Here is a 23,443-nt window from a genome sequence, read left to right as displayed (position 1 = left end):
GGTCATGGGGGGTTATAGGGCGTATTCCACATGCATCCCTGGACAGGTAATCAGTCCATTACAGGACAGATAAACACATTCACAGGCAATGTAAAGTCTCTGGTTGATCCAACCTGCAAATATATATCGGGAGAAAATTCAAACTCCACACAGAAAAGGCCCAATGCTTAGGTTTGAACCCTGAACATGAGGCAACCTTCCTCATATAATGCTGCAGTACTATAAATATAAAGTTTTCAGAGATATTAATTATTTTTGCTGTACTCGTTAAAAATGACTGAGGTCTGATATGCATTAGCGAAACTATTCCAATTAGTCTCATTACATCGCTGTCTGACTGGCTGACCTTTTCCCATAACCTGCCAATGGTTCACACTCAAACGCAGGAAATGTCAGAACTTTCTGCTTTTTTTCTCCCATATTCCCACCTTTTGTAGATACTGCTGGGTGTTTTGGTTTATACCAGTACATCTAGTTCCTAATCTTTACCTACAATCAGTTAAAGTAACTTTTAAATGTGGCTACAAAAATATATATTTTTTTCTCATAAAGGACAACAGTGCAATTCAAGCAATAAATGTACAACACCCACCCGAGAGAAAAGCAAAGACACAGCATGTGAAGATGATATGGATCGTAACATTAATGGAACATAGTCACATGTTGGCTCACTAACTGTTCGTTGCCATGACTTTAGTTGTCACCCCTGGCGAGGCCCTTACCTGTTGCTATAGTCACCCAGTCAGTGGGCTTTATTGAGTAACGCCAACTGTTTGCACCCAGACTGCAGCACGCTCCATGTGGGTTCAGATGTTTTCAGTCACGGTATGCACGACAAGGGATGTCACAAATGTACTGTCAATAGTTGAGAACAAGACATTTATAAAGTTGGGTTTACATTAATAAGCACTGCCTCTTTATATTCATTGTATTGTGTTTTTCTCAGTTTTATACGGAAGGTCTAAATGGACATGATTCAAACATTTTTTTAATGCCGTTATCTCAAGATCACAAGTTAATTATGCAGTAACTTGTTATCACGAGAAAACAAAAGGCAGTTTTTATTTTATTACTTATAATGTTGATGTATACATCCATGGCTGAGAGTGATGGACTTGGTGAAGTTAGCGGAAGGATACACACGTGAATACGCCCGGTTTTCAAAATAAGGTGTTAACAAGGTACAAAACACATAAATAAGATTAAATAGATTATATTCACAAGCAGTATAAAATGTGTTACCTCTGTCCTTTATGAATTAAGTAGAAAATACCACACAATTGTGATGCCTCTATTCTTTGACTTTCCTTCGCTGGAAAAAACATCTCTGACTACATACAGACACTAAATCCTTCCGCTAACTTCACCAAGTCCTCAATCACTGTCAGCCATGGATGTACACATCCATGCTGTCAGCTCGATCTGGGCCATTTGAATGGATTTACAGTCGGCTGATTTGACCCAAACGTTATAAGTAATAAAAGAAAACGACCTCTTGTTTTCTTATGATAACGAGTTAATTATCTCATTATCACGAGATAACAGAGCTCGTAAAACTAAGGAAGCCCTAGACGCACATGATTCAAACTTAATGTCGTTATCACAAGATCACAAGTTAATTATGTCATTTTTAAAACAAATGTTTGAATAATGTCCGTTTAGGGCTTCCTTAGTTTTACCCTACCTCTAGTAGTTCATCATTAAACAAAGTTGAACTTGAGCAGGGCGCATGAGGATGATAGAACAACAACAGTTAAATTAAAAGTAATGTTTTTTTTCAGTCAAGGCAATTAAATTTCAAGTGTATAACTGCTATAGCTTTAGGGCTTTGTCATCTATATAACACACCCTCTATCCTTAAGAAAAGACAAGAAAGAATCCACAATTTTGTTTGTTATTGCCACTGCTTGCACAGGTAGGATAAGAAATATTTTGTTAAAGCTATGTAGGTTATATATGTAATCCACAGATACTGAATAATTGTTCCAATTATTCCGCAACAATATTCCTGTTAAAGTAAACAGCTATACCGTTGTATGTTATTAACGCTTGTACAGACAGCACTGAATTCAAATTGTGCAAACTCATGAGAAACTGTGTACTGTGTAGCTCTGGTTGTATAAATACTCCTGTCTTATCAGCCTAAATCACTCAGTGGGGCTTCAGAGGAGTGAAGTATCCCGTTCCTCTATTCTCAGTGGATTTACTCCCTTGGCTCAAATCTGCTGGTGTCACATACTGTACATGTTACTGCTTCTAAAGAAATGCGGATTTAAAAATCCGACAGTTTGGTGAATATAATTCTGTGAACTGAACAGGCATCACCTTTCTGCGTGTCAAAATTTAAAAGCTTTGGGATTTTGTGAGGTTTATTACAGTCCATGCATTTACCTTGTTCCTCTGCTGAAATGCCGACCACTTCTTGCCTATCTATTGATGGAGTGTTATTCTGTTTGTGTACCTGTATTTCATGGTAAAGCATTGCAGGGGCTCTGGCCATGACCTCATTCTCCCAACACAGACTCGTTGCAGCCGAAAAGCACTTAGAATTGAGTGTGAAGGCAAATGGTAGCACTCTGCATTTGTCTCCACAGCACAGCCTTGATTTTGCAAATGAAGGGATTAGGGGGGCTTGAGTACAACATCCCAGAGCCATATGAGTCACACGGTTTATTTAATAGGTGAGCCGCCATCTGGCAAGGGAGAATTGGTGGACAAGAACATAGTGTTCACCGAGATTACTTTGGAAATATTGCCTCTTGAGTGGTAAATAGAAATGAAAGTAAATTCTAGCTCATCTTAGCTACTGAGTCATGGCTGTTTGGGCGGACATGGTCATTTATCTCTGGAGGGTGGTATATTTTGCTTCTATTAGGGCGAAATAATGCGAGTTCCCTGATATCAATTCAATTCAACACTTCTGGGTAGAAATGCAACCATGAACCGTGTGCTGCCGGGTGAAGCACTCGTGTCTGGGTGGTCAGCTGTATTAGCAACTAAATGCTTCGGCAAAGTAGGCTTCACCCTTTTCAAAAAGTTACTGAGAAGCCATCAAATGTCATTCAGAAGAAAAGCTGAACCTTTTTCTCAAGAGATTTAGGATTCAAAAGATGACAAAAATAGCTGCGCACTGTATGATTGACAATGTCCTGTGGCTATTTTTCATCTTTCTTTGCAGATTATTGCTACGCAGCAACTGCAACTGGAATTTATGGATATGTGCCTGATGATCTAACATAATTCTTTAATTGGTTAACACCCTCTGCTTTTTTGGATACTGGTCTACATTCATTTTGAACACACTGACTTTTTTTTATTGTTAGAACATTACGACAAATTTGGCCATTAGGTTTTCAAGGATTAATTCAATTGTTGGGCAGTCAGATTGCTTTAAAAGGAGGGAGGTGCTATATTTATACTAGCGCCAGGGCTGGTTTGGTTCAGACTATTAATATCTCAACAACTATTTAAGGCATTGCAATTATAGACTGTATATAAAAAGACGCCACCCATTGGTTTGTGGACTGCCATTTTGAAGCCTTGAATTTGGCATTTTAGCAGTCGCCATCTTGGTTTCTTGCAACCAGAAGTGACACGAGAGGGTGGAGCTAAGTACAACCGAAACGCTGAATAAGTTATGGGTTCTAAGACGAAAACAGGGACAACTCCCAGACCAGACAACGCCGTGGCAGGGACCTGTCAATCACAAGGTAGCCACGCCCTAAAGCATACCCTGCTTTATGGTCTATTTGACTTTAAATAGGATCATAAATTTACTAAATGAACATCATGTTGTATTGAAGAAGACTTGAAACTAGACCATAAACTCATGTTTACAATGTTTACTGAGGTGATTAATCAAGTGAGAAGTAGGGTAATTTTTTCATAGACTTCTATACAATCAGACTTCTTTTTGCAACCAGAGGAGCCGCCCCCTGCTGGCTGTTAGAAAGAATTCAAGTTTAAGGAACTTCAGCATTGGCTTCACTTCTCAGGACCATAGGTTGTCGCCTGATTGCAATTACATTGTGTACACACAGCCATGATTCACACAGGATGTATTGTCATAAATTCAGTGATGCCTTAACTCTACATCTAGCTCCAACATCAAGTTTCAGTTTGTCCAATACTTTGCTTTATACCCATTAAACTAATTACATTAACCTCAGCTATACATATTACATGCTCATATTCATTCAACTTTTCAAAGTCTTAGCAAGTTTTGAAGTTCTACACGACGCTAACACCCTGCAGGTGGAACAGTGGATGGTAAAAGGTTAATGGTTCATGGGCATAATTAAATGAGGTTCAGCGTCTTTCAGAAGGCCAGGTATCGTTCTATTAATGAGATATCTGCTGAGGACAGACTTAACACTGAGATCTCACCAAACCTCTGTATTCAGTAATAATCACTCCGCTCTAGAGGAAATGTTCGATCTCCAGCAGAGCCCACGATTGAGATGAGGGTCATGGAGGTCCAGCAGCCCTGGAGCTGGTATCAAAAGCAGGATGGTCTACCTCTCTATACTGTAGCAGCAGCTCCATAGATTTAAGTGAGAAGTTAAATATTCAGTGCAGCACACCTTGTGAAAGATGAATCTTGTATTGGTGGATCAATATTTAATGTCAGACAAAGAAAACGTGGGCCGAGAGAAGGTCTGTACAGTATAGTCCATTGTTTCCTCACACCAGCACAGTCGGTGTGATCACACTGAATCAGCACATTGAAATTTGGCGGCCCCGGCTAATACCAGCTGAGATGTGCGGGCAGCAAGGTGTGCGCAACATTCAGAGCCGCGTTTAATTTGTGTCCTTGGTTTCACGAAAAAAAGCAATCTAGAGCACAGCTGCAGTTCACTGATTGCCTGGAGCTGACAGTTGAGATGCATACAGCACAGCGTGAAGCCCATTCTGAAAGGCAAAATACGACTCCTACGCAATAGAACAACAAGATGAATCTTATAGGATAGTTTTCCACTAAAGGCTTTTGGCCTAAATCTGACTGATAAATGGGACTTGTGCCACAGCTGAAACAACAAAAAGACATAGCAATTTCCTTATGCTCCTTTTTTTTTTTTTTTTTATAAATCTCCCCCTTTTTATCATTACATAACATTTGGAAGAAACTGCAAAAGATTTTTTATTCTAGTAGCTGATGCCTATTAATATTATTGCCAGCCTTTAGGTTTGGAGAATCACTCACAGAACGAAAGATAAACAGCGTCTGCTGGTCACTGCCAACAGCGTTGAGTGAGCAGCAAACATAAAACTGTTCTCGCAATCTAAACACAAATGAAACTCTAGTAATGATTTGGAGACGCTGTTGCCAACAGTGTTTAGAATAACAGACAGTTACATGTGCAAGCATTGTTCTCTGGGTGATTGCATTCCAATGAAGGTCAACCAGCACGTTTGGTGCTTTAATGACCATGTGTTGCTACCATAAGTAGTATCCACACGTCGACATGCCTCGACACAATCACACAATCATTCTGTCACTCAATATTCTTACACAATGCTATCGAACATGTAACACATAATCATAATCAAGTGTTTTACTATAATCAATAAAACTCTTCAGTTGTCCGTCTCACATACGTTGATGGAATGAATACATTTCTATTTCAATCAACACAGGTTGCCTAACGGGTCACCCAGCACAAGGTTACGTTCTTCTGTTTTATGTGCGTAACTTCACTGAAAAGGTTGAGCACCCATGGGGGAGGCTGATCAAAAGAAATAAATTAATATATAAAGAATTACATCTTCAAGATTTCACACCTGCAAGATTTCACAGATCGGAAGAAAACAACCAATCAGAGCCTTGTCGTCTCTGAGCAGCTGTCAATCACTTTACATCATTAGCTGTAAAATGAGAAAGTTTGTGACCCGACAGCCGTGTTGAGATCTGTTGATGCAATACCAAGCACCGCCCACCAGCCGGAGCAAACTTTCTCATTTTACAGCTAAACAGTGCACTACAAGATGTTTCTGAAAACATTTTTACGCGAGAAATACATTACAGTAATAGAATATTGAGTCATATTTGATCAGCGCTGCCTAGCTTGACCGTTTTATCGGAGTTTCATTTACGATTGTGAAAATTACATTTAGTGTCAACATCAGCGACAATTTTTTATTTTTTTTTGTAAAGTTATGGTTAAAGGGGACTTATCATACAAAATTCTCTTTTTCAGTGCTTGTGCTCATACATTTGGGTATCTGGAGTGCCGACCAACCCACAAACAGTGAAATAAGACAACCCAGTCAGTTTTTTGTGGGCTGTCTAGATTAGAAATCATGTGTTTCAACAAGCCATTCAGATTTGGCTCCCCTTCCTATGTCACATGCAGGTTCGTTATAAGAATATACCGCCCACGGCTTGAGAACTACCATTGCAAAGGTGCAACATATTTTTCTCGCAAGCCAATCAGAGCAGACTGGGCTTCTTAAAGAGACAGGCACTAAAACAGAGCGTTTCAGACAGAGGGTGAATATAGATATATTTAGACAGTATGAGAAAAATTAGGTGTTTTTTTTAACATTAAAGCATGTAAACATGTTCTAGTAGAAACCCAAAATACAAGTATGAACCTGAAAATTAGCATAATAGGTCCCCTTTAAAGTTAGGCAACTAAAACTAACTAACTAAGATCATGATTGTAAAAAAAAAAAAATAATAATTGTCAGGCAGGACTTGAACTCTGCATTCAGACTTTAGCATCATGCGGAATAACAGTCATTTAATTCATATCAAAGAGCAAAACAAAACTGACTTTGGCCAATCAACTACTTGCAAATGCACTTTCTCAGTATTACTCCGCAACGTGAATGGGTGCAGACAGTAATTTTGCATCCGTCTTCAAACTCACGGATATAGCCTACAACTAAAACCTGCCTTTCTGGGTAATATTTTATCATCTCACTGATAAAGTTTGGCACAGCAAGACTCAGCAGTTTTCCATTTGTGCACTGATATTTACAGAATTCCTAGAGATACTGGGCTAGATTTGGTTAGAAAAGGGCAGACATAATGTCAATGCAAGGGAACATAGACTTGTATGAATAACCAAGTAAGCCAACTCAACCCGTGAGTTCAACTTAAATGAACCACGGTGAGAAGTCTCTGCTTTTTCTCGGTTATGCAGCAGACAAAACAACAATTTGATCGCACGAAGAAAAAAAAAACACTGCGGGTGTGTAAAGGCCTTTAAAATTAGAAGCCAAACCTCGCCCTGCGTTGTCCCTATCCTCCTCATTTCACATGCAGCTGGTATCACAACACCAAATAAAAAGACGACAGGATTTTTAGTCAAAGTATCAACGATATTAAGTAAAGCAATAACAACCCAAAGAAACAGCTAGTAGGATAGTCGACATGAGATTTCCAATTAAAGCCCACAGATCTGCAAAAAATAGCATCCAGGCCTCAGCTGCTCTACCTGCTGTGGAACAAAAGGTATTGGATTACCTGCTGCAGGAAAGGGAAAAAAAAGATTTCTACTTGTCCCTTGTAAATTGCTTTTTCCTTCAGTCAGTCAGTGATGACTATGTCCTGGGTAGCTGATGGGCTGTGCTTTTCATCATGTGGAGAAGTTTTATATGGTCAATTTAGCATCTACTCAGTGCTTATGTTTATTGATTTGGTACCACAAAAAAAAATAAAACAGCTGTTTCTATTAAACTACTGTTCAAGTTTAACAAGAGTTTCTGAAATTAGAGGACAACAATATGAATCAGGGCATGTTTTTAATCAGGGGCTTCATGCAAGGAGGATGTGATTAGATTTCATCATTGAGCAGTAACTCTCATATATCATGTCATGGCATTTCATTGCTGCCTCCCACTTCAGATGACATTTGTGTTTCAAAGGAATGGATTTATTGCTGCTGATCCACATCATGATGAAGAGGGCAGTGACAGTAAGCTTTTTACTTTGTGGGCCTTCTGCTGGAGCCCCGTAAGAGTGAGTAGCATTTGTCTGAAGAAGAAGCCAAAGCCGGTACCGCAAGTTGAGTTAGAAAAATCGTTTTTCATCTGCCATGACTTTAAAGCCGCAACGGTTGATCGATCAAACACTTAGTCAATCAAAAGACAAAATGTGATTGTTTATTAATTGTAATTTGTCAACCAATAAAGCCAAATATTTTCTTTTCAAATGATTTGCTTGTTTCTATTATGCATGATAGTACATTAACTATTTTTTTGTTTTTGGTCAGATAAAACAAGCAATTTAAGGACTTCACATTGGGAAGTTGTCATTGGCATTTTCATAGACTAAACAATTTATATTGCATATAACAAATTCCATTTTCAATCAGGTTATGCACTAATTAAAAATTGTTTTAATGCAAAACAATCAATGGGAAACACAAACACCCACTCCCCCACTGCAATTCTTTATTTCATGACTAAACAATATTGATTGCAATAAATGAGTTCTTAGTTGATTACACTACAATGTAAACTATGTGTTCTACTGTATGTGTATGTATTGCTCATCACGCCACTGAACTGGGACATTGCATCAGATCAGATACACCACTAATGACTTTGTGTCAAACTCAGACATATTGTTGACTAACTACACATGGTGATTTATATCAAGTCATCGTATTGTATCTTGTTGTGCTCACCTCAGCACAACAAGCGGAGGTTAGCAGATAGACATTTCCGGACGTAACTCACGCCTGTGAAATTTGAATCCACATTACATGCATCAATCAACATACTTTGTATTATTCTGCATGCGGCTGCATGCACCGGACCAGTGTCGTCAAAATATATCGTAGTATCGATACATAGCGATACTGAATATTTCAAAATGGATTCAATACTCATTTTCTGCAGTATTGTTACACGGTCGCGCTGCTTTCTGCTTTCTCTTCTCACCAACAGCAGCTTGACACACTGCTATTTATCTTTTAATAAAATATCACATTTTATGCCTTCAATGTTGTGTCATGTTTTCCCCGTGATATCGAAAATGGGTATGAATAAACAAAAAATTAAAGCTCTAGTATACAGTTTATATATAGTTTATGTATCATGTTCTTTACTACAGGAATGTCAAGCATGACTTAACAGATCACAATAAAACTAAAGTAAGCAAAAGACTTAACACAGTAATTTGAGACATGGTGTCCACCTATCAAGACCATCCTCATCAGAATAAAGACAGTATTGTTTGTTTGTTCCCAACAACAATGACGTACATTCATGTTCACGTTTGACGCCAAACACTATTCTTCATTTGGGGCTGCGATCTCCTCCCATATATAATTTTTTAAAGTCATATAAGTTGTTTTGGAAGGCACTGAAAAACTATATTTTGTCATTTAGGTATGAGGGCTTTGTGACCTAAAAATGTAAGAAACACTCAGTGGAATTCTTCCTAGTGTGATTTTGGAATCAAATCTATTTCCTTGAGGCAAATGTACCTGCCCGCCACCCTAATCAGTCTGTCTCTAGTCTAATGACGCCGCCGTCTGTTTTCTGTATTAAAATAATAGCAGCTCCAGACAGTACTGATGGGCTGTTATTGCTTTCTTAGTGTCACTGGGGAAAGTAGCTTTCTGTCTTCCACGGTGTGAGTGAGTGAGACTGTCGAGGTGCCGTCGCCCTCCTATCGCCTCAAGGTCACTTGATGTAAACAGCCGCGACCTCCTGGTCAATAACATCTAACCAGAAAGCTGAAAAACAAAACACCGAGCTGGAAGCGCGAGTTACATTACCATTATATGATCAAACCAAGGCTCTTTCATTAATTATGTATGCTTTTACAGATTTCTTTCAGCTCATTCTAAAACTACATGAGCATATTTTACAATTAAAGATCACAGGGGAAATGAAAGAATAGAATAATGGAGCAGCATTAATAAACAAGTATGACAAAATCTGATATTCAGGGGATATCTGAGAATTCTGATGGAAAAATGGAGGAAAGACGAGCTCCAATTACCGCTGCATTACCACCCAATGCTGTAGCTATACCCATAAAACAATGGACGTGACTCACATTTGGAGCACAATATCTGGTTGAAGCTTCAAGCCAGGCGTTAACTACGACTCCTGAGATGCATTTTGGCAAGAAATATCCAATTACCAAGCTTACAATTCTGGTAACGGCAGGCAGAAGCTAAAGGTTACGGTGTTGGAAAAACTTTCTCTCACAGGCCTCTTCTCCATGGCAACTGCCGCAGCTCATGGGTATTGTAATATTTAGACTAGGAATGCACCAATCCAACTTTTTCAGTCCTGATACCAATATCTGGGCTTTGGGTATCGACTGAGTCCAGTGTTTAATTAATAAGCTGTATGCCTCCCTGTGTTGAAGTGAATGTGATCATTCTTTTAAGGTTATGGCAACGTCAAGCTTGACTTAAACATTGCTTTCCTAACTTTGTAAAACAAAATCTATCAAATAAATACATAGATATAAATTTACTGAATTGTTATTTATTATTAAAATAATAAATCGTACACCAGCAAGATAGGAATTACAATGCAGCAACAAATTGGTCAAAACTAAAACCGGAATTAAGATTCCAGTATATAATGTATATAGTTTATGAATATAGAATTTAATCAAATAGATCGGCCCCATTGCCACCGAGCCAGATCCAGCTATTTGAGTCAGTATCAGCCCGATATCTGATATCAGTATCGGTGCATCCCTAATTTAGACCTTACTACCATTTCAAAATAGTGGACAAACATGATTTCTTAGAAACAAAGCTGAAATAAATAAAACTGGTGGACATTACATAAACCCATCTGACTGTCACATCATCCAGGAGAGTCCTCTGTTTCCATGTTCAGCAATATTGAGAATATTAACATTTAAATGGGAATACAGAATGAAGAGGAGCTAGAGGAGAAACCAGTCGCACACCCTTAGCCACGATGCAAAAAAAATGATTTAATAATTGTGATTATGATATGATTAAATATGTTTTGCATTGTGGCTACAAGTGTGCGACTATTTTCCTTCACACCAAATAGATCTCTTCAAACTTGACCACATAAACATTGTAAAATGGGCCTCTTTGTATTTCTTGTTGTAATTTTTGTTACTGCGGTAGCTGACAGGAAGTAAACTCGGCTCAAATCTGTTGCCCTAGCAACAGGATGGCAATGAAAAGGTCAATGCAGAATGGGGAAACACACTTCAGGAACCAGTGGCCCCTCGCACTTTGAAACTGAAATGTTAACTGCTGCTATGTTTCAATAAATCATCATTTATTAATGACCACACGACCGAGGTCGGTGGGATTTGCTTTCAGTATAGCGTGGTGGGGAAACTCAAACTACAGTGTCAATAACATCAATACAGACAAACATCACAGTGAATCTGAACTCTGGAAAAGATGCAAGGTCTCCATCTCCACATAGGAGCTTTGCTGCCTCCCATGCTAAGGCCTTTTCAACTTCCAGCTCACTGGACACTCCCACCAGTATTTGAACCTGGTTCTTCTATCAGATATGACATGGTGTGTTACAAATATACCACAGGACTCCAGGAATAGCTTCACCATATCAACCCAGCCAAACCAACTATACTTCAATCCACTGCGCCTGCACAACTCCAGCAGTGTTAAACACTGTGACTAAGTGGGTAATTTTTTCCCATTTCCACCAATCCATTGCCATATTGCTTACCGATTAACCATGCTTGGTAATTGTTTGTTTTACCCATAGTTCCATCATTGATATGTAACTTGCAAACACACACACAACCCTGGGTTTGTTTTTATGTTTGGTTACAGTTCATATATCACTACCAATTCTGGTTGAAATAAAAGTTAGTTATGTTTAGTGGGTTAGTTCTGCATTTCATAAGTTACTTTGTGCTACTTACCACATCCACCATGTGTTCCAGAGACCAAAGCTGGAGGTACCAAACCACTTCCTGTTTTTTTTCACTGGGTGACATCATCAGTGATGTCATTGGGTTAGTCTAAGTATGGGGGGTGGTAAAGGTAAATTTGGTTGGTTGTGATCTGTTTGGTTGCAAATGTCATATGTTATATGGTAAGCTATGTGAAGTGTTTCTACTTTGAGGTTAGTCAGAGTGAATGGCTTTATCACCTAACTGTTTTCAGGATTGGTACAGCCTAGATTGACTCCTGCTGATGAAAGGGAGTATTCAAAGTGGACATATCATGAAAAATTCACTTTTTCAGTGCATGTGCACATACATTTGGGTATCTGGAGTACCTGCCAACGCACAAATTGTGAAATAACACAGCACAATCTAACCATATTTTTCTCGCAAGCCAGTCAGATCAGACTGGGCTTCTTCTGGAAGGGATGAGTACCAGGTTTATGTAATTTATCGATACAATGTTCATGTCCTTTTAGTAAAATAATTAGTGAACTGTTCGCCATAACTTTTATTTTTTTTTTTAACAAATTAATGAATTTCATTAATAATAAATGAAACATTATTTAAACGAAAAATGGCATAGTTTTAAGTCAAAAACCTTAAAATTTTCTTGAGGGAGAACCCCACAAACCCAATATCTCCTAGTATCTTTTATTCACTGTAGAAATTCTTTATTGTGCTGCATAATATGTAGGAGCATTCTGACTGGGACGCTGCTCCTAAAACCTGAATGAAGAGCTCAAACACCTCAGCTCTGCATTCATACCTGCCTGTCTGTCTGGCTGCTGTTGATTCCAGCCTATAGACATCCTATAATATGTTATGGAGAGATACTATAGACTACAAACAACACCAAAAAGTACTTTAAATATTAACACTGTATACAAACACACCACCTTCACTCTATAATGTTCCAGTTGGAATATTAGTGGAGTATTATAGGCCAACAAGTTGCTTATAGCCCAAATATAATAATAGCAATAAAATCACAACTGATTATGACGGACACAGTTTAACATCCTTAAAGAAATAATGAATAATTAGGAATATGTTTTAAGAGATTGCTGATACCGTGCCGATACACACACCAACATGTGAATAAGGGGAGTACTGGCACTTATTTTTTTCCACTTCAAGCACTGGCCACATCCATAGTCTAATCACAGCTATGCACAACCACAGTGTTCTCAATCTGGAGTGGCAAATGTTAACTATTATAACTAAAGCTACCCCATTACTATCTACAGATAAAGTAAACATAAATTACTTTTAACATTAGGTTACAAAAAGTATTGCCTATATGCTATTTGCTTTGATTCCTGTTTCCTAATGTTTACTTTTGTTTGAGCGCCCAACCTGCTGGTCACAGCCGGTGGCTATGGCAACAGCTCAACCATGCTGTTGAAATGATAGACACCGAATGAACCCTGAGGATGAAGTCTATGCATTGAAAATCCCTCTGGCTAACTGAAGTCTTATGTATAATGAAATAAGCCACCAAGATGAACAACTACTAAATGTCAGCTCCAAATGTCACTAAAATGTCCCTTCTTTTTCTCCGACATCAGACCTTGCTCTCTTATTTCAGTAGTCCTCGGTCTTAAATAAAAAACCTTTTAACGCAAAGGCAGCTGAACACAGAACAGCCAGAGTGAGTGACAGCCCTGGGTGGTTCTCCATCAGTAATCTCCAGAGACAATATTACCATCAGGGGGGTCACCCCTTACGCCCAGAGTGGAGGTGGAACAAAGCAGAAACCTGCCAGTTAAATAATCACACTGACCCTGGCTGGCGGCTGGCAGGGATCTCGCCTGCCTTCAATTATGTTTCAAGTCAGGACATGAACAATTTACAGTTCTATCCGCTTGGGAGGGTCCAGACTAGACTGCTGAGTAAATAAGAAGAAAACCACAGGTATCAATCAGGGCCTATGAACTACTGTATGCTTCAATTACCAAAATTAATTGATTTCAAACAAAAGCACAATGTGTCACTGGCAGAAGGGGACACCATGTGTCTTATGGTCTCCAGTCAGCTAATAAACATGGATTAATTAAAACTCTGGCTGCCCTATAATGTCAGACTGACGATCAGATAAAGTGCTATAAAAAAATGTAAAAATAAAGTATGGGTGTTAATATGAAAACATGTTGAAGAGCAACAGTCTGGCTTTGTATCCGCAGAGGAGCAGTGAGATCAATAAGGCATCTAAAATCAGTTCATTCTATTGGAACCTGGCTGATAAGCTCCAATGCGGAGCAGCAGAAAATGCTGCTGAGCTGAAGACCTTCCAAATCCCTCTGAGCTCTGCATTGTTGTCTTTTGTTTCCCCAGAGAGCGTAAGTCATCTCTCTGAGTCCCTCTGAGGTACGCCCTCATCCCTCGTCCCTCATCCATTCTACTGTACCGACTGGCTTTGGAGAGCAGCTTTAATCCTGGAGGGGCTTTCATTTAGTATTCTTTGTCACTTTGGAGCAACGGAGTCATTTATCATCTTCTTTTTTTTCAAAGTGTATCTCATGACACCTCCCGAATCATTTCCCTTCTCCTCTGTTCATTATCTCAAAAAGCAACAAAACCTCTCTTTTATTTTGTTTCCAGTTCTCTTTTTCATTACAATATAAGGCTGCCGTTTGCATTATTGTCAACAAATCCCATGAAAAGACCAAAAGTATTGTCTGTGTAGTCAAAGTCTGATATACTGTAGCTTATTTGGCTGTGTTATACAGCTCCATTGTTGTCCATTAAAAACACACATCAGTGAGCCACACGGTTGCACTGGTTGACATGTAGTGTTGGGGAGTAGTGACCTACATGTAATTACATTTTACACTGGCTGGTAGTTCAACTAAATTCATATTTGTATAGTGATCCAAGTAGTTAAAGGACCAGCGTGTAACATTTAGGGGTATCTATTGGCAGAAATGGAATATAATATAAATAATAGGGCTGTCAATCGATTCAAATATTTAAACGTGATTAATCTGTTCAAAACGTACCTTGAAGGGAGATTTGTCAAGTATTTAATACTCTTATCAACATGGTAGTGGGCAAATATGCAGCTTTATGTAAATATATGTATATGTGTATTATTGGAAATCAATTAACAACACAAAACAATGTCAAATATTGTCCAGAAACCCTCACAGGTACTGCATTTAGCATAAAACATATGCTTGAATCATAACATGGCAAACTGCAGCCCAACAGCAAACAACAGCTGTCAGTGTGTCAGTGTGCTGACTTGACTATGACTTGCCCCAAACTGCATGTGATTATCATAAAGTGGGCATGTCTGTAAAGGGGAGACTCGTGGGTACCCATAGAATACATTTTCATTCACATATCTCGAGGTCAGAGGTCAAAGGACCCCTTTGAAAATGGCCATGACAGTTTTCTTTGCCAAAATTTAGCACGTTTGGAGCGTTATTTAACCTCTTTTGCGACAAACTAGTATGACATGGTTGGGACCAATGGATTCCTTAGGTTTTATAGTTTCATGTGATACCAGTATCTTCACTCTAGCTTTAAAGCTGAGCCTGTTGCAATCGCCGAAAGATCACTTAAAATGAATTCACATTAACGCGTTAAGTGTAAAAAATAGGCTATGTCAAATAATTCCAAGGGACATACATGATGGAAGCTTGAGAACCTCTAAATACAGCCAAGGTGGAACTAGTTGAAAAACTCCTCCTAATGCACAAGTTTTTGTACTTTCGATTTCATGGCAAAAGATATTCTTTTCAGTTTTATAGTCCATTGTGACCTGTTGCCTTTGGGAAACTGCTTGTCAGTGTTCGTACAGTGTAATACAGAAGTGTTTGAAAAATTCCTTGTTTTTTATAATGAAAATAGTGAACCAAAGTGGCAAAATGTTACCCTAGTCCCCAGCTAGAAGATTGTCTGTGTTTGACAGTTGAACTACTGTCTGCTCGAAAGAAATGAAAAGAAATGAACATCCCTTGGACTCGGTCTCTTGGGTGAAATAGTTGCATGAAGGAAGAAAAAAACTGCTTCCACTATTGGAAAGGGGTTTAAGATGATCTGTCAAGCACTTTCTTCGAAAACACTCTGACGCAACCAATCAATATTTCTGGAACGCCTTTCGACTTTGTGTTTTAAACTTCAATCAATGCGAAAGAGGTTGGATCAATGTGTGTCCAAGAGAAAATGTCCCGCCCCTTCCTCATTGGGGAATTAATTTTGGTCAGGCTGCACCTTTATTCTGTATCATGTTAGTGACAAGTATCATCATGACCAAAATAACTTCACTCCTTTGTAATAATTAGTGACTCATTTATAAGGGACATGTGAGTGCACTGCAACCTGCCAAGGACAAAGTGGACTAAACATGAATCTAGTTAATGTCACTAATAGGAGTCTAAGTGCTGCGCTCTGACACCATGATTGCATTGACCATTTGCACTGACGTGTCACTTGAGATAAGTCATTATTTGTTCTACATAGCAAATCATCTGCCATTACCTTGTTCATTTTAGTGACGCTGCAGTGGCCTTTTTATGATTTAAACCTGCCCAACCTGCTCCAATGCGCTGTCACCAGTAATTGCCCTAAATGAGGCCAAAATTAAAGGCAACATACTGCTGAAACTCTCTGTCTTCACACATAATTGCTTCAGTCTCTCTATTCCACTCCATGGAAGCTTAAATTGTAATATCTTTTGTTTGGATGAATCAAGGGTTTAATCACAAATAGCTTTGTTGCAAAGATAGCAAACACACCATATTATCCTCAATAGGAGGCCCCACGGTATGATATTATCATGATACTTAAGTCACGATATGATCTTATTGCAATATTAAACATTTTGCGATAAGATATATTGCGATATATTGTGATTTATTACCTTTCTTCAACTGCAAATTAAGCAGTTTGTCAACATCTGTTTTATCTAATAAGATACATTTTTCGCTCATGTGAGTGAGTTTTCAGTCACATATCTTGAGGTCAGGGGTCAAGGGACCCCTTTAAAAAATAACAGTTTTTCCTCAACAAAATTTTGCGTAACTTTGGAGCATTATTTATAGGGCTGTCAAAGTTAAAGCGATAGCGAGTTAACACAAATTAGTTTTAACGGCACTCATTACTTTAACGCATTTACGCAACTTGTGATTTTTAAGTTGTAGCGGGCTCAGTTTTAAGAGACTTGCATCATATGAAACTAGAAAACCAATAATGTCATACTAGCTTGTCGGGAAAGAGGTTAAATAACAATCAAAACTTATGCAAAATTTTGGTGAAGAAAAACTGTCATGGCCATATTCAAAGGGGTTCCTTGACCTCTGACCTCCAGATATGTGAATGAAAATGGGTTCTATGGGTACCCACGAGTCTCCCCTTTACAGACATGCCTACTTTATGATAATCACATGCAGTTTGGGGCAAGTCATAGTCAAGTCAACACACTGACACACTGACAGCTGTTGTTGCCTGTTGGGCTGCAGTTTGCCATGTTATGATTTCAGCATATTTTTTATGCTAGATGCAGTACCTGTGAGGGTTTCTGGACAATATTTGTCATTGTTTTGTGTTGTTAATCGATTTTCAATAATAAATATATTCATGCATTTGCATAAAACAAGCATATTTGTCCATTCCCATGTTGATAAGAGTATTAAATACTTGACAAATCTCCTTTTGAGGTACATTTTGAACCGATTGATTTGTGATTAATCACAATTCACTATTGAAAGTCATTAGATTAATCGTGATTCAATATTTTAATCGATTGACAGCCCTAATTATTTAGCTTTCTTCCAAACAAGTTAACATGACCTGGTACCAATGTATTCCTTAGGTTTTCTAGTTTCATATGATACCAGTATCTTCACTTTAGCTTTAAAACTGAGCCCACTACAACCTCTAAAGAGGCAATAGTATATAGAATAAGGGGTCGAAACTTGGCGTTCGTGTATCGATACAATATTTCCACGCAAAATATTGCGATACTGTGCTGTATTGATTTTTTCTCTCGCCCCTAATCCTCAGCAGCCTTACTGGTTCCTTTCCTGAGTTTAAAGCTAGGAAGATGGCTGCTGCTATAAAGATGTGAAGTAGAGTACAGACAGAATCTTAACAGGTCTTTTCCCCAAGGGGGATTTAATATGCCGGGCCCGGGAGAGCTGCTCCTTCCACTACAATGGCACTGCCCCTCTTTGAAAAACTGACCACCCTCTCTGACACCATATCAAAGAACTCTTCGGCTCTCGGGTCTGCCAACTAAAACCCTTCGTTTTTGAGCCAGTTGACGGCATGAAAAGCAACGGGCAGTCACCAGTCTCAGTTGGAGACTAGAAGGAGCATGTGCTGCAAATGAAGATCAAGAGACTTGACGCATAGGAAGAAATAACTATAAATGCAATGTTTTTCTATTAACTTCTGATCGGATTATGTCATTTTACAGCACAGTAAAGATTGCAGTATCCTCAAAGCTTTTAAAAATGTTTTTTCCCTTCATGCTTCAGTTGTGACACAATTCCCCTGTCAACTGCTTGCATTGCCTACTCCTATTGCTCCTCTCAGTCATATAATTTTCCCTTTAAATTCCATACATTTTGATGAAATTCAATGAAGTCCACATGTGAGCTAATTGGTAATAACTTTTCAAAGAGTGACTTAGCAACTGCCGCCTTGGCCTCAGAGGATTTCTACCAAGCAGCTTTGTAATGGTGTCGCTTTCATTATGTACACCATGATGCATATGGTGTGGTAGATGCCTGTGGGAGTCGCTTATAGACTATAAAATGACTGCTTGTGCAATGATGGAGGAAACGTTATTCTAACAAGCTGCATCTCAGGGGACGGGTTATACCGACACATACTAGTGGCTGGAAAGAGAAAGTGCAAATGAGCAATTTCTGAATGATAATCGTGTCACATCACATGCACAACTATTATGGTGTCCTGGGGAATCTGTGGTCAAAATAATTGTCCATAATAGCGGAGTGCTATCATCTGGTAAATCAAGTACCTGCAAGTGCACAAACTAGGTGCTAGGATGTTTGGGAACACTTGAAGCATTTTGCTAATGTTTACTGCACCTCACAAGTGTGGTAACAGAGACGCAAAATAGTTGCTGTGATAACTTTCCAGACCTAAAGGGATAGTAGGCCTATTGGGAGTACCGACACCGGAGCAAAGCAATACATTACTGTGGACAGGGACGGCAGAAAAACATATTTTAGCCCCTTAAAGAAAGGCTCACCTAAAAAAATCGATATCTGTTGCAGTTTATGCTATATTTAGAATATTTTCACCGCCTTATCTCGTCGTCAGACAGCCCTTTCCTTCTCCTTTCTGACGTGGAACTGAACTGAAAGTGAAACTTATGCTCTCTCCAAAGCCAGCAGGCTCAGATACGTTTCACTTTTAGTTCAGTTCACTGTGGGAATATATTTCAAATATAGCATACACTTAAATGGATATACATTTTTTTTAGGTGAGTCTTTTTTCTAGGTGGCTAAAATGTGTTTTTCGTCTGTCCCCGTCCACAGCACTGTATTGCTTTGCTCTGGTGCCGGTGCTCCAAACACAGTCTCACAGAAGTTTGGGAAACAGACACGAAATTTAATTTATTTGATTTGTGTACATGCACAAATTTCCCTTTTTTTCGTGAGGCTCAGCACGACTTTCAACAATACGTGACGCAAGTGTCAATTTCCGCTCCAGTCTTTTCAAAAGAAAACTACTTAGTTAGGTTTAAGAATAGATCGACTTGGTTAGGCTTAGGCAACAAACTACTTAGTTAGGTTCAGGAAAAAATTCGGGATTTGAGTTAAAATAACACCGGAAGTGCCGTAACTTAAGTCAGGAAGTTTTGTTGGCTTTACAAACAGATCGTTGTTTGGGTTAAAATAACTCTGAAACATTTTCAGTCTGAACTTAAGTATGTAAGTTACGTGCCAAATAAATCAACTTTGACTTGTTGTTTCACACGGGACACAAACACCAGTCTGCTGGGTGAAAGTCCCGCGTTTTTTGACCCAACCATCCACTCCGACCTCCTGCCTATGCGGCGTTCGCCGCTCTTTATACTTCCCGGTTCAAAATTACGTGGATTACATACTAATTCATTTTGACTGAACAACTAACAACTGAGCTATCCCTTTAAGGATATGTCGGTATCTAATAAAGCCTTCAAACTGGACTTAAAAACTGGATGTAAAGAGACATTTTCAGTCTGTAGACGGCTTCACGGTTAAGGCCACTGTGGATTTGAGGGCACTTCATTCAACAACATGTAAAGAGTATTAGAATACAAAAGGCTGTCGGTGTGGTAATTTTGCTGCTTATTACCAAGCCAGCAGTTTGTATCCTTGTATCCTTCAACCTGACATTATACTCTGTACAAAGAATTACTACTTCATGGAGATGAGGTAAGCAGCAAATAAGCAGAGACACACACTACCAGGTAATCAACCTTGTATACTCGTTTTGTGTTTACTGTAATAGGCCAATGCCATCTGTTGCAGCTTGTTGCTGCATTGGCCAAGTCTCAAGCATTTAGTCTCACATTGGATGTAGAGCCAATAACACATTTTTTGCTGCATTATCCTGCTTTTTTTCAGATCTATAGCTCTCTAACTGATATGAGTGATGCCTGTTTCTGCTACAGGCTATTGTTGGTGTGAACAGGCCCTTAAAAGTTGGCATGTTGTGGATATACCAGAGGTAATCCCTATGTTGTCTGAACATGCAATATTAACTGTATTTTTTGCACCAGCGTATATTTTTTATGGCTTCGGGATCTGACAGACTGAGAGGAAATCTAAAACAGGTCGGCCTGACTGTGAGTCATCAAGCAGCTGTGTGGTATTAACCACTGGCTCAGCGGATGGTGAGTGGAGGAGAAAGGGGAGCTATGGGTGTTGTTGGCTGGACCAGAACCACTTTATAAAGAGACTGTTAGCATTCTTTGTTGGCAAGTCAATCAAACAACTACAGAAAGATACAAAACAACTACAAAGAGACACAAAGCTACCCACAAAGAGATACAAATGGCCACCAAAAGATGCAAAATGACTAATGCTAAACAACTACAAAGAAGTGCAAAATGACCACACGGAGATAGAAAATAACAACAAAGACATGCAAAATGGCTACAAAGTGATGCAAAACAACAACAAAAAGATGCAAAACAACTACGAAGAGACACAAAACATCTACAAAGAAGTTCAAAATTACCACAACGAGATAGAAAATGACAACAAAGACGTGCAAAATGGCTACAAAGTGATGCAAAACAACTGCAAAAAGACTACAAAGAGATGCAAAACCACCGCCAAGAGATGCAAAATTACTACAAAAGATGCACAACGACCACAAAGAGACACAAATCAACTACAAAGAGATTCTAAACAACTACAAAGAGGCACAAAACAATTACAAAGACATACAAAACAGCCACAAGGAGATAGAAAATGACAACAAAGACATGCAAAGCGGCTACAAAGTAACACAAAACAACTACAAAATGATGCAAAACCACTTCAAAGTAACACAAAACAACTACAAGGAAATGCAAAATGACCACAACGAGATAGGAAATAACAACAAAAACATACACACAAAAAAAACTACAGAGGACACAAAACAACTACAAATGGCAACATTGTTTATAGTTGTTTTGTGTCTCTTTCAGTCTGGGTATCTTGCTCCTATACACTGTAGGAAGGATACACACCATTGTTATATAATGTGACCATGGGTGTAGGCAATTTGGAGTTTAAAATAGCAGTTTTTTTTATTTATATTACTTCCTATTAGAATATTAAAGTTGGTTATTTGGCATTCCATTTTATTACAGAGGACAAACAATGTAACTGGTAGTAATGTGCAGTTTATTGGTGCCAAATTTGAGTCTCAATACATTGTTGCTCATTTTATAAATGTGCTCCCCTCTATATAACTGAGCCCCAGTACAGTCCCCCCATTTATTTAAAAAGGATCCCCATTAGTTGATGCCAATGGCACCAGCTAGTATTCAACTTTTCAAACCATCCCTGGCATCAGACTCCCAGCGTGACGCAGTGCAGCTGGTTTGACCAGACAAACAGAAACTTCCACAAACACAGTACATCTGCCAAACGTCGCTTTTTGTTGTATTTCAGGTTTTCTCTGTCGAGCAAACTACACCGAACCATAAAAATGACAAATAACACAGGCCTCTGTGGCGCCTGTGTCATCAGGGTTTTTCTCTCAGCAGCACCTGTCAGACGAGGATACTGTGCACACATTAAAGCGTCTGTGTTTGTGGCGGTGTAACGGTGCAGCGAGAGAGGAGCGGAGGCCCCAAATGAGAGGAGTCACGGACACTAATTAGGTCGCTTGCTTTTGCTGTGGAGTTGGTAAATGAGACTGCTGCACGGGGTCTCCTGGGTCCAGAGTCAGCACTGCTTTGACAAAACTGAGCCCCTCATCCTGCTAGGAGCTAATCAGCCTTTCCTCTTTCGTTTCCCCTCTGTGTATTATTTTGCTAGAAAGTCTGGATGGCAGAAGACAGCTGGAGATATGATGTCAAAGATTCAATTTTGTTTGTATTCTTTGTCTGGATATGAATTCAACAGAAAACTGAAAAGGCTCTAAATATTACAGAGGATGTCCCTTACTAAAATGAAGTTTATTCAAGTGTTCAAGTTCACTTTTTATGTACTTATCAGAGATATACTTAACAAAAGTATACATAAGTATACTTGGCTTATAGTGACAAGTATACAGAAAAGTCTAAGTATACCTGGCTCGTACTGACAAGTATACAGAAAAGTCTAAGTATACCTGGCTCGTACTGACAAGTATACAGAAAAGTCTAAGTATACTTGGCTCAAACTGACAAGTATATAAAAACGTCTAAGTATACTTGGCTCATATTGACAAGTATACAGAAAAGTCTAAGTATACTTGGCTCAAACTGACAAGTATATAAAAAAGTCTAAGTATACTTGGCTCATACTGACAAGTATACAGAAAAGTCTAAGTATACTTGGCTCATACTGACAAGTATACAGAAAAGTCTAAGTATACTTGGCTCAAACTGACAAGTATATAAAAAAGTCTAAGTATACTTGGCTCATACTGACAAGTATACAGAAAAGTCTAAGTATACTTGGCTCAAACTGACAAGTATATAAAAAAGTCTAAGTATACTTGGCTCATACAGTCAAGTATATAGAAAAGTCCAAGTATACTTGGCTCATACTGACAAGTATACAGAAAAGTCTAAGTAAGAGTTGAGTGATAATTAAGTATTCTTGCCTCATAGGCCTACAGAAAGGTGTCCTTGGCCTGTAGTTGCACTTACTTACTTACTTACTTAATCTTTTGTTAGATTAGCCTATTAAAGTGTGTACTGTACATCTGACAAAGCATTCCTAAAAAATAAAACATTCTCTTGTGCACTCCTGAAGTAAATATTGTTTGACTTAGACAGAAAATCTGTTGGGTCATGATTAACAAAAATTTTGGGGGAAAAAAAATTACCACTGCTTTGTGAACTTAGTCCGTGCATACTTTCCTCCCATGCATCCATCTGCCGCTCTC

General features: G+C 38.7%; 1 protein-coding gene across 1 annotated transcript in view; it reads right to left on the bottom strand.

Annotated features, from left to right (window-relative positions):
- The window catches only part of oprd1a (opioid receptor, delta 1a), a 95,524-nt gene extending 83,521 nt beyond the window's left edge, over positions 1-12,003 (bottom strand). Inside the window, exon 1 of the mRNA XM_037795569.1 lies at positions 11,861-12,003. Coding sequence (XP_037651497.1) covers positions 11,861-11,865 — 5 coding nt within the window. The 5' untranslated portion in view covers positions 11,866-12,003. The remainder of the gene's footprint in view (positions 1-11,860) is intronic.
- Positions 12,004-23,443: the final 11,440 nt, after the last annotated feature.

Source organism: Sebastes umbrosus, chromosome 15 (assembly GCF_015220745.1).
Source record: "Sebastes umbrosus isolate fSebUmb1 chromosome 15, fSebUmb1.pri, whole genome shotgun sequence".
NCBI lineage: Eukaryota > Metazoa > Chordata > Actinopteri > Perciformes > Sebastidae > Sebastes > Sebastes umbrosus.
Note: the sequence above shows the minus strand (reverse complement) of the source record. Positions and strands in the feature narration are given on the sequence as shown.